Below are 12,740 nucleotides of genomic sequence, written 5' to 3'. Positions count from 1 at the left end.
GAAGGAAGGAGAGATGGAGAGGTGAGGGGGTGCGTACCGTAGCAAACCACAGAGTGTAGCCCATTAGTGGGAGGTGGAGTAATGCAGACAGGAAGCCCAGAGGCAGATATAAAATATTAACAGCCAGGAGAGTGGCATTACTTCAGATTAATCACCTTTACAAACAGAGTGATTACGACTGAATAATGCGGTTTCTAATGGAGCAAGCTTGGGGTCTGCTAGCTCACTCACTGAGTGCTGTGGCCGCCACAACTATGGCTAGTAACAATAAAAAAAAATTCCCTCTCAAAGCTTTTATGACACAGTATGATTGGGACCATAGTGTGTATATAAAGATAAACAATGTGTTTGACATTTGGGATTTTAACCCATTTTAATTCATTTCCAACCACTTCTGACAATAGAACGGGATACTGAAAGGGGAATGCTAGGAGACAACACTACAATAGGACAACAAAAGTAGTGTTTTTAAAATGGCTGTCCCAACCACACAGTTCTGACCACAATTTAAACCTGGACCGAAGGAGACAGAGATCCTATTTAGTAACTGTAATGTCTACTGCGAGTACTAAGAGTAAAATTAAAAGCTCTACCCAATAATAAGTCTATGTGGCCTAAGCTGGTCTAGCAGTCTAAGATACAGTCACTTCTGGCACACGTCTAGTGTTGGCATAGGTTCAACTCTGGCCTACTGCTCTTTGACACCACCTCCATCCGTCGCACTGTCATTCTCAGAAAATAACAAATATATTGAAAAAATAACAAGTTCATAACAAGTCCAGTGAATGTGGCATGTGAGAATGACATGCTGCAGATTGGGCAGTCTGTTACTCTCTCAGAGAAGGCCAGACCAAGGCACTGTGCCCTCTGCCACTACGCTCTAGCCAAAACTGCCACAGTTCCATCCCCTGAGGTCTCAGTGGTCAGTGCTAAGGGACAGACAGGACAAAGCCGGTGCCAGTGGTGTTATGGGGAAGAGAAGTCACTACCATCCACCAGCTCCAACGCAGACAGTAGTTCCATCAATAGAACTGAGCGACGCCCCCCGAGAACCACAGGGGGAGCGATATGGAGAGGGAGATTGAGGAGGGCAGGGGAGCCGGAAGAAAGCTTCCTGAGCAGCAGTAACCAGAGGCCTATTGATATAATGATGCCTTCCATCTAGGGAGGAATAACAGGGAGAAGGAGAGAGAGCGAGAGAGAGGAAGGAATGGGACGCAGAAGGGCATCACGTAATTAGTTCAATAATGCAGAGAGAGAAAGAGGAAAAGAGATGGACGCCTGCCAACAGTGAGGTAAAGTGGTCAGGGAGATGGCATGATTGCCGGTTATAGATGGGAGATAGACCCCCGGCCCCCTGTCCGACACGCTTAGGGCCTTGCAGGTTTGGTCCCTTCCCTCTGCTGTTGGACCCATGGGTGTCTGCAGGCAGCTGGCTCCAGAGACCGACAACACTGCAGAAGGAGGAGGGGGTGAGAACACTACCATCACAGTAGTGGATGTTTGACTGATTGTCCAAAATAGAGGACAGTTTCAGTCGGTACAGTGCAGTCTGTGATCTAGATCTAAACTGAGGCGTCCCCTTGCCTGCATAGCACGTTATGAACCTCCAGAGGACTTTCGCTCCCCCTCAGTCTCTGGACTGGAGAATAGGTTCAGAGGCCTGTGTGAAGTTTAATCTACTAGTTTGAAGACAGAGCAGAGTGGATTGAAGCACAGCAAAGGTGTCAAACAAAGCAGCATCAGATAGCACAAACCAAACTTTATCCTGGGTGCACACACACACACACACACACACACACAGAGCTCCATGGACTTTATATTGCACCTGCTTAGAAAAAAAACCTGCAGCATCCTCTGTTTCATTGTGTTTACCAAAGCACCTTCACTCTGAAATAACTCCATTCACTATTCCATCACAACTACCAGATCATTTTCAGCTAGTCCACTGTAAACAACTAAACACAGTAGCCCATCACAGGTCTATGAGCGTCCAGACAAAAGGCTGACTGGGTCAGTGGTGGAGAGAAGAGTCTCCGGAGAAACTCACCATTTATGTATTTGGTTCCATCTCCAAGCTGCCTTTTCTGAGCAGTCTTGAACTCCTTCAGGGAGAGATAGAGCACCTTCCTCACATCCCTCTCCTCTGACCAGGGGATCCCATCTATGTCATCCTAAAAACACAGGGCAACTGGTTAGCAATAGGATGTTACCATAACACAGCATAGTAGATGACTACACATTAGCATAACACTTACATTAGCATAAGATCGAAAAGCATTACAAGTAGCATCAAATGCACCATGTTTCTCACAACATAACCATGACACACAGAAGACAGAAAGGTGATTCCTCATGAAACTAGAACAAAACCATGATATTCTGGGTCCTTCAGAAGAAGCATGACATATTTCCTATTTACAGTTGAAGTCGGAAGTTTACATACACTTAGGTTGGAGTCATTAAAACTCGTTTTTCAACTACTCCACAAATGTCCCGTTAACAAACTATAGTTTTGGCAAGTCGGTTAGGACATCTGCTGTGTGCATGACAAAAGTCATTTTCCCAACTATAGATTATTTCACTGTATCACAATTCCAGTGGGTCAGAAGTATACATGCACGAAGTTGACTGTGCCTTTAAACTGCTTGGAAAATTCCAGAAAATTATGTCATGGCTTTAGAAGCTTCTGATAGGCTAATTGACATCATTTGAGTCAATTGGAGGTGTACCTGTGGATGTATTTCAAGGCCTACCTTTAAACTCAGTGCATCTTTGCTTGGGAAAATCAAAAGAAATCAGCCAAGACCATCAGAATTTTTTTTGTAGACCTCCACAAGTCTGGTTCATCCTTGGGAGCAATTTCCAAACGCCTGAAGGTACTACGTTCATCTGTACAAACAATAGTACGCAAGTATAAATACCATGGGACCACGCAGCCGTCATACCGCTCAGGAAGGAGACACGTTCTGTCTCCTAGAGATGAACGTACTTTGGTGGGAAAAGTGCAAATCAATCCCAGAACAGCAGCAAACGACCTTGTGATGATGCTGGGGGAAACCGGTACAAAAGTATCTATATCCACAGTAAAACGAGTCCTATATCGACCTAACCTGAAAGGCCGCTCAGCAAGGAAGAAGCCACTGCTCCAAAACTGCCATTAAAAAAAGCCAGACTACGGTTTGCAACTGCACATGGGGACAAAGTTCGTATGTAAAGATCGTAGGTATGTAAACTTCAACTGTATATTTGTTCATATATACACAGAACAAAAATATAAACGCAAGAGGTAAGTGTTGGTCCCATGTTTCATGAGATGAAATAAAAGATCCTAGAAATGTTCCATATGTGCAAAAAGTGTATTTCTCTAAAATGTTGTGCACAAATTGTTTAAATACCTGTTAGTGAGCATTTCTCCTTTGCCAAGATAATCCATCCACCTGATATGCCACACCTATCAAGAATCTAATTAAACAGCATGATCATTACACAGTGCGGGGACAATAGCAGGCCACTCTAAAATGTGCAGTTTTGTCACAACACAATGCCACAGATGTCTCAAGCTGAGGGAGCATGCAATTGGCATGCTGACTGCAGGAATGTCCAACAGAGCCGTTGCCAGATTTGAATGTTAATTTCTCTACCATAAACCGCCTCCAACGTCGTTTTAGAGAATTTGGCAGTACATCCAACTGGCCTCACAACCGCAGACCACGTGTAACCACACCAGCGCAGGACAACCACATCCGGCTTCTTCACCTGCGAGATTGCTCGAGGTGGATGGGGGGGTGCGGAGGAATATTTGTGTCTGTAATAAAGCCCTTTTGTGGGGAATTTTTATTTCTGACTGGCTGAACCTGGCTCCCAAGTGGGTGGGCCTATGCCCTCCCAAGCCCACCAATGGCTGCGCCACTGCACAGTCATGTGAAATCCATAGATATGGGCTTCATGAATTTATTTCAATTGAATGATTTCCTTCTATGAACTGTAACTCAGTAAAAGCCTAATCATTTATTAATAGGGAGAATATGGCTGTCTAGTATGACTGAGGTTCCAGTAGTTTCCTTCGGCTGACAGACATCTTAAACACGTCACTTCCTTTTCCTACAGGACCATTTCATCTGACAATAAACCTTCCATCTCAGTACCATTTGAGGATGGACAGTCAATGAAGCCCCGATACTTACAGCAGTACACTGCCAGGAAAGACCGAAGAATGGTATGGTGACATGGACTTCCATTAAAGGACACTAACTTTCCAGCATGCTTCATTATTAAGGTCCCCAGTGTGTGAGTACAGAAATAACCTGCTTCCTACACAGAGCAGATTTACTGTATAACACTTATAACCCTGCTTCCCCTTAAAGTACAGTGCTGCATCCCACACACAGTGCAGCTGTACTAGGCTAATGTTTGATGTGTAACACTAATGATGAGGATATTAGATTAAAAACGGGAGTTAACAAACACGCTGGATCTCTACTGAAATAGCTGTAGGGCAATTCCATGATAAAGGAATTACTCTCAGATCTCTCACTTAAATGTACATCAAACAAAAACCATTGATTTGAAAGTTTAACAACCCATAGAGCTCTATGAACAAGTTCCACTTTTACCAAAAAACACAGGAAGAACGGTACAGAAAGTTTGGTAACAATAAAATTGAGGGAGATTTAACTGTAATTCTGTTACCAGACTTTGCATCTGCAGTTTCCAGTAAAATTGAAAAACATTTTTTTACTGTATAAATTGTTCAAATTAGTCATTGTGCATAGAGTTGTGTTTTGTTTAACTTTGAAATCAAATGTTTTTTGTTAGGCATACATTTTAAAGTTACTGTGGAATTGCCCTGTATTGATCATCAGTAGCGGCCTTCACTGAGATATTGCATGATAATCAAAGTGTTGGTGGAGGTTAGACTGTCGATAGACTGTCCCCTCCTGATGAAATGGAGGGGTGACAGCCATGATACCCTGCCGACACACACACGACTGTCTTTTGCTGATGCTGTGCACCACCACTCCTCATTACACTTGGCTTCGACTGACAAGCATGCAGGCCCCCACCCACCCACAGACGACACCTCTGGCTTTGAACTCAGAGCTGACCAAGAATTTGCATGAATTCTTTTTTTTTTTTTAAATCCTCTTGGAGGCTGGCAGACTGCCAGAGTGATTTCCTCATCTCCCTACATGTAGTGACGCAACTTTGTAAACTGCAGAGTGCTGGACATCATTAGCTGAGAGCCCTGAAGAGACGCAACAAATGTTGCAAATGTATTTTTACAAATGTCAACGCAAAAAGAACTGCGAAAGAGTCAAAAAGGTTCACAACCCTCTACGGAAACTCTACGGAAACAACTCAGCACTGTTACATCTTTTAAAATGGGACTTTGTTCTGCGGATCGCTGGTCTTAACAGACATGCAGCCCTGCCCATCTGCTTAGTACGGGCTAAACCCCTCGGAATCATAACCAGGTCTCAGCTCCTCTCTAAACCCCCAGACCTACTGAGTTATACATCACAACATGTTCATCCAACCAAAAACGGTTTGGAAATCCAACAGTACTATTGTGCCTTTGCTGTAAGTAAAGCCGGTTCTGTCAAATGGCACAACCGACAGTTTGACTGACGTGGGTAGGCAGAGAGACGAGCAGAGACGCATGAGTGGGTAGTTAGGCAGGCAGGCAGCAGGCCGTCGAGGGGGCTGACTGACTGACGGAGGGATGCTAGGCCTCTTCAGAGAGGGAGAGTCGGGCTGCTGGCAGAGCAGGGCCGGGGCTCAGATGAGAGCTGTGGCGCTGGCACCACCACAGAGACAACACGCAGCACTGAGCTGACACCCCCCCGCCCGCTGACACCCTCCCCTCCCGCAGGGAACCCACAGCCTGCTAATGAGCGCTGGGGCCTCTGTGTCTACTGGAGCAGCCCGGCTGGCACACAGCACGCTCTGCAACACACACACACGTTTTAGGGGCCCCAAAGGGACTCAGAACACACTGCCTTTCATACCACAGTGCTCCACCTTGGCAAACACGGCGAACAGAAAGACACACGGAGGCTCCTCTAAACGACATCAAGAGCTTCTACTCCTTTAACATTCCCACTGAGACGAGCCAGGATGGGAAAGGTGGGTAGTCCCATACAGAGACTAAAGGTGGGTAGTCCCCGACAGACGTCTGTCATAGCAGACGGAGCCACTCTACATCAGACGACACGCTGGCTCCCTCATCACACTGTAAACACGCGCCAGTAGAGACTGTTAATAGACGCCAAAAAGAAACTCCATATCAACTTGTGAACCCTTTAGCGTCTGGAACATCCCCCAATAGGCTTCAGGAAGAAACGTAGTCTACGCCTGACTGTTCGGAGGCTGCGGTTTACACTAGAAGCACTGCGGTATGGTTATTTCTACAGGGTTAGTACCAGGGTCTAAAGCAGGGACATCTGCAGCCGTCTTAAAAAGGGGAAACTTCACATTCATCATTTCCAGCACCACCCCAACATGTGAAAATGATGCGTTTCCAATGTCATCATCGGTGTGCATTATGTGATTTTGACCAATTGCTTGTCGTCATTGAAAAACACTTCTCTACCATTTTCACATACAGGGGCTTCAGAAAGTATTCATACCCCCTGACTTCTACCGCATTTTATTGTGTTAGACGGAATTCAAAATGTATTAAATATATTTTCTCAATCATACAACACCACATGAAAGTCAAACCATGTTTTAAGAAATGTTTGCCAATTTAAATATTTAGTTTACAAAATAATTCACACCCGAGTTAATCATTTGTAGGAGCACCTTTGGCAGCAATTAATTACACTGAGTCTTTCTGGGTAAGTCTCAAAGCTCTCCACACCTGGATTGTACTGTTTTAAGCTCTGTCAAATTGGTTGTGGATCATTGCTAAACAACCATTTTCAGGTCTTGCCATAGATTTCCAAGTAGATTTAAATCAAAACTGTAACTCAGCCACTCAGGAACATTCCATATTTTTGTTAAGCAACTCCAACGTAGAGTTGGCCTCGTTATGTTATTGTCCTTCTGAATGGTGAATTCATCACCAATGTGTGGTGGAAAGCAGACTGAACCAGGTTGCCCTCTAGGATTTAACAGTGCTTAGCTCCATTCTGTTTCTATTTTTTATCCCGAAAAACTCCCGTCCATTTTTTGCAGTGTTATTTTAGTGCCTCGTTGCAAACAGGATGCATGTTTTGGGAATATATATATATATATATATATATATATATATATATATATATATATATATATATATATATATATATATATATATATATATATATATATATATATATATATATATATATATATATATATATATATATATATATATATATATATATATATATATTTTTTTTTTCAATAAAAAAATAATTTTACAGGCGTCCTTATTTTCCCCCCTACGCTGTCAATTAGGTTGGTATTGTGAAGCAACTACAATATTCTTGATTCATCCTCAGTTCTCTCCTATCACAGCCTTTAAACTAACTGTTTTAAAAAGTCACCATTTCCTCTCCAGAAACTGAGTTAGGAAGGACACCTGTATCTTTGTAGTGACAGGGTGTACTGATACACCATCCAAAGTGTAAGTAATAACTTCACCATGCTCAAAGGGATATTGACAGTCTGCTTTTTTAGATTTTTATACCCAGCTACCACGGTGTTTCCTCCGATACATTGGCGCGGCTTCCGGGTTGGATGCGTGCTGCGTTAAGCAGTGCGGCTTGGTTGGGTTGTGTTTCGGAGGACGCATGGCTCTCGACCTTCGTCTCTCCCGAGCCCGTACGGGAGTTGTAGCGATGAGACAAGATCGTAGTTACTAAACAATTGGATACCACGAAAAAGGGGGTAAACATTTTTTTAAATTTTAAACCTCCTTGGTCTTTGTGGTGGAAATTCAGCGCTCGAATGAGGGACATTACAGATAATTGTATGTGTGGGGTACAGAGATGAGGTAGTCATTCAAAACTCATATCAAACACTATTATTGCACACAGAGTTAGTCTGTGCAACTTATGTGACTGTTAAACATATTTAGGCTTGCCATAAAACAAAGGGGTTGAATTCTTCATCTCAACAAACTAAAAATTAAAAACTGAAACATCTTAACATTTCGAAAGACATAAATCCACTTTGACATTATGGGGTAAAATGCATAGGCCAGTGACCAACAAAATCTAAAGTGGAATTCATTTTTAATTCAGGCCGTAACACAAGACGTGGAAGAAGTAGTGGTGTGAATACTTTCTGAAGGTGCTATGTTGACGACGTCGGGGTGGCGCTGGAGATGGATAAGAACCTTTTTGAAATGTCCCTTTAAGAGCAACGTGCGTAGCAACGGGGTGGAGGTTCCTGTTGATCTTATAGAGCAGCTGGTGAGATGTCCCGTGTTATCATGCCACTGCGTTGTAAACCCCCAACACTTCCCCTCTAAAGCCATCTGATCCATTAAGACCTGGACTAATAGAATAACCTGCACAGCGACAACAGTTTCATCTGTCGACTAACATTGCATGATGGATGGGATAAAGCTTGAATCTAGTTGTAGAAATAAAGATCAAGAGCTTGGGACTAAGGTTTTTACCTGCAAAAAGATGATTGAGATAATTGGCTTTAAAAGTTCAAAACACGCATTAATTTTTTTTTATCTAGTCTTCTCTTGAATTGGGGTATTTAGTGTACTATATAGGTAGAGGACATTGAACGGAACAAGCCTATGTCAATAACTCAATTTTGACAAAATGCAGATAGAAAGAACAATAGTCCCAATCTCTTGAGATGTCTGTAGTACTGATGTGAGACGCATGACAAGAGAGAAATGGTCTTGTGAGGAGAACAATTATAGAAACAAGGTCATTGCAATGAGGAATAAAAGATGACTTGTTCTTCTAACCTACTGTGTACTGTAAGAGGATTGGCTGAGCTGTTTGGTGCTGAGAGAAAGAGGAATTAAGTCTATCTAACCAAGCAGGAAGTTCACACACAACCTAATTTCACAGTGATGAAGAAAAAAAAAAGAAGAAAACACACACACACACACACACACACACAGGAGAGGGGTTGTCCCACTTTCAAAACAAAAGGAACATGCGCGCGTTGGTTCACATAGCAGACTAATAATAGCCTGCTGATGATGGTCTGGATCTCATCAACCAGAGAATGTGGGCCAGGAGCCAACTGAGATCAGGCTGAAATGTGTTAGTACTGTATAACCCCCTCCCTCCCTCCCCTCCCTCTAGGCTCCACACGTGTCCCAGATGCATAGCTCAGTCAGTGCTGGTGTATCTGTAACATGAGGGATTTTCACACAGACTTACGCAGCACAATACATTTTTTAACTTAGCTTACATATACACGTGACAACATGCAAATTAATTGGAGAGGTTCCAAGGCCAACAGGATTTCACCAAGTCACCTGTCACAAAGGAGTGTTCTGGAACACAGCATAAGTCCATTCTAGAGTGCAGGGCTGAGCAGACCAGGACAAGGGCAGAGAGAGAACCTAGGGTTAACTGGTGTGTGAGGAACGTAATGTCGTCACCTCATTACGCCTGTACCTCAGCGCCCTTGAACACCATCATGCTGGGATTGACCACATTCCTGTTCCCAGTCGCAGACCCACAGCACTACCATCTGCACCAACAGCATTCTGAAACATTATCCCGTTTCGGGGACTTTGGAAATGTTAGGGGCTGCCGACGCCAAGGGGGGAAAGAGGGGTGTTGCCTCGCGTCTCCTCGCTGTGTCCCTGTGTGTGTCCTGCCCTCCCCTGTACCCAGCGGCCGACAGTAAACACCCTGAGAGAGAACACTGTTGATCTGAGACACACTGCCAGACTCCATAGAATGTATTTAACCGAAGGAGGGATGTAGAAAGTGGTTTCTCTTCCTCTCCACTCTCTCATGCCACACTCACTCGTGCCAGAGCTAAAGCCAGCTGAGCATGTCTAAGTGACAGACTGCCACTGCCATTCAGCCCTGTCGAGCACAAAATGCTATCAGACTCAAACTGGAGCAGAAAGATAATGATTTAAAGGCGCAGGGGAAGGGGGGGCAGTGATTATTTTGACAGACAAATGCCAGAGTGAATTCCATAGGAGCTACAGGGAGGTTCCAGGGCCCAAGTTTGACCAATAAAGAGGCTTTATCAACCAGGCTGACCACCCTTGATCAGTGGTGACTGGTCAGTCCAGTCTTCAAACGACTGAAGGAGAAACAGAGTCCACCTGGTCAGAATAACAGCATGCGCGTGCGTACACTGGAACCTCAGTGGATTCCAGCAGATTCAGGGAGTGACCCGTAATTGGTCATAGGACTAATGCACACTGCATCTCGGGCCCCCCCCCCCCCCATTTTGAGAGCCCATTGGATGTGTGAACAGTGAATGTCTCATCTGGTTTACAGAACACACACAGCAAAAGGCTGTATTCAAAGCCTGCAGTGCTACACACACACCCCCTCTCTGCCCCATATTTTCAATAATCTAAGAGGATTAAAAGAATGTTTCTGTATTTAGAAAGAGGATGTATTGGGTAAGAAAAAGCAGCATTGTACCTCAGACATGAAACAATCCTTGATCACCAAATCAATAGGATGTTTCATTACAGAGTAGCTTATGCAGAGCCAAACCCTAAAAGATCAGGCTGAGAATCCTGGGGAGAGTACTGTGTGTGTGTGTGTGTGTGTGCCTCTCCATGGCCATCGTCACTGAGTCTCACTCTGAGTCACCACAACCCTTACAATCTGGAGAGTCGACTCATCAAACATAGCATGCACACACGTCAGCAGTGTGCTAGAGCTGGAAATCAGCAGCACAGAGTGAAAGCTAGCCTGCCAACCAACCAGTCCCCACACCTGCGTTGGTCTGTTGCGAAGCAGGCAACACCGGTTCAGGGAAACATGTCAATTCACCAGCATGTCACTACTGTTATCCACTCAGTCGGGGGGGGGGGGGGGGGGACCACCACAGAATATTATCTCTCACATCCTTCAACTCAGAAGATAATTTTATTACAACAAGAGCAGACAGCTGTAGGTACACTCACAGAGAAATTGAATACAAATGAGGGAGAGAGGAGGCGGCAAACTGTAGGTCAGGAGCGAGAACTGTCACTGAGCAGGAGAAAGAGCTTTAGAGGCCATTTAAAGACTCCCACTTCCTGCTCCACTCTGCTTCAGTGCTAGTCTGACTAAACCTGGGAGAGAGCCAGACAATGAGTATATGCACAGTAATAATGCAATAAACTGATTATGACAGTAGGCAGATTATGCAATAGTCATGTAAACACCTTACACTGCTCATTTTAAAAATCGGCGACAGGTAAAAATCGAAGTAAGCATACGCCGATTAAAAACACCTGGTTTTCTGAGCAATCGTTCTAATTATTAAGACATAATAATATGTTTAAAAATAATTATATATATATATATATAAAGATACAAATGGGCGTTCCAGTGGTGTATTTGATTTGTTCTTGTGCTAGCACCAGCCGAGCGAGCCTCCCTCTTCAGCGCGAGTGAAGGGAGTTCGGAAGAACCAAGTGTATGAGTCTTCGAAGTACAAACCTTAAACGTCCGGACTCAGAATCAGATAAGCTTCCCAATTCAGACGTTGTGGTAGAACGTTCATTTTGATTGCTAATTTTCTGCATTTATTAGAGTTAATGCAGCCAATTAAATTGGATAATCCACAATAAAATAAAATAAAAATCACATTATGTGCATGTAACCATAATCAATGATGCTGAAGCTCTTTCTGTCTCCTGGGGTGAATCAATCTTCCTGTTTTCTTATTGAAATGAATGAGCACTGAACGCTGAGGCTCCACCCACGTCCACCTGCCTGTCCTGGCATTATTATTCAGCCCTGTCCCCTGGGACCTAGTGCGCCAGGGTCCCACCTTGTTTACACCATGTGACTCACTAAGACTGGCTTCCACTGCGCCACATGTTATGTTGAGTACATATAGTCAGTTTAAATGATGACTCCAATGGTAGTGTATGAACACTGAGGAGGAAAGGAGCATGGTAGGAACAGAAGAGAAAAGGAGAGCGAGAGGAGAGAGCGAGTCGGGTGAACAATGCAGGACCTGTGTGTCAGCCCTGGGAGCTTTCGCACCTCCTCTCACAGCTGGTAGAAATACTTTCCAAGCTGTTGGCGGCAGCAGTAGGGCTGGAGCCTGGACGTGTTGCAGCGAGCGGCGAGTAGTCGAGTGTAGCGGGGGTGTCAGGACACAGGGCAGCAGTAAATGATGCAGTGTTCTGGGATGCCCTCCTCAACCCTGCCACCCACTGGCCCTGTGGTACACTACTGGGCCTGAGCACTGATCGAGTGCATGTGTTGGAGGATGAACAGCTGTTTTCAGATGACTGTGTTTAGGGTTTAAGTAGAGTTTAAGCAGAGAGAGAGAGAGTCGGTGGTGAGGGTCAGGTTGAGTCAGACGTCGGGAAATCTAATTAGAGTCCATTTGTTATTAGATAAAAACGCTGCCCCACCATAGAAACCGCAGTGCATGTTGTAGCGTGTGTGTGAGGTCAAGCCGGTTTCCCCTGAGCCCTACTACCAAGCACCACTCAGCGCTTTCTTCATAATATCCATCAGAGCAACACATTCAGGCTCCCATCCGCAGTGTTTTACAGCACATGGGCCTGGTGTCTTTGATAAACCTTGGCAGGGAGTTGATAGTTCAGAGGCCATTATTATTTTATTACTACC

General features: G+C 44.4%; 1 protein-coding gene across 1 annotated transcript in view; it reads right to left on the bottom strand.

Annotated features, from left to right (window-relative positions):
• LOC110488210 (protein Jumonji) overlaps window positions 1-12,740 on the bottom strand; it is an 85,312-nt gene that overhangs the window by 44,865 nt on the left and 27,707 nt on the right. The window contains exon 2 of the mRNA XM_036971818.2: window positions 2,051-2,174. Coding sequence (XP_036827713.1) covers window positions 2,051-2,174 — 124 coding nt within the window. The remainder of the gene's footprint in view (window positions 1-2,050; window positions 2,175-12,740) is intronic.

The sequence above is a fragment of the Oncorhynchus mykiss genome, chromosome 30 (assembly GCF_057628025.1).
Source record: "Oncorhynchus mykiss isolate SJ-2025 chromosome 30, ASM5762802v1, whole genome shotgun sequence".
Lineage (NCBI taxonomy): Eukaryota > Metazoa > Chordata > Actinopteri > Salmoniformes > Salmonidae > Oncorhynchus > Oncorhynchus mykiss.
This window is presented reverse-complemented; position numbering and strand designations above follow the sequence as displayed.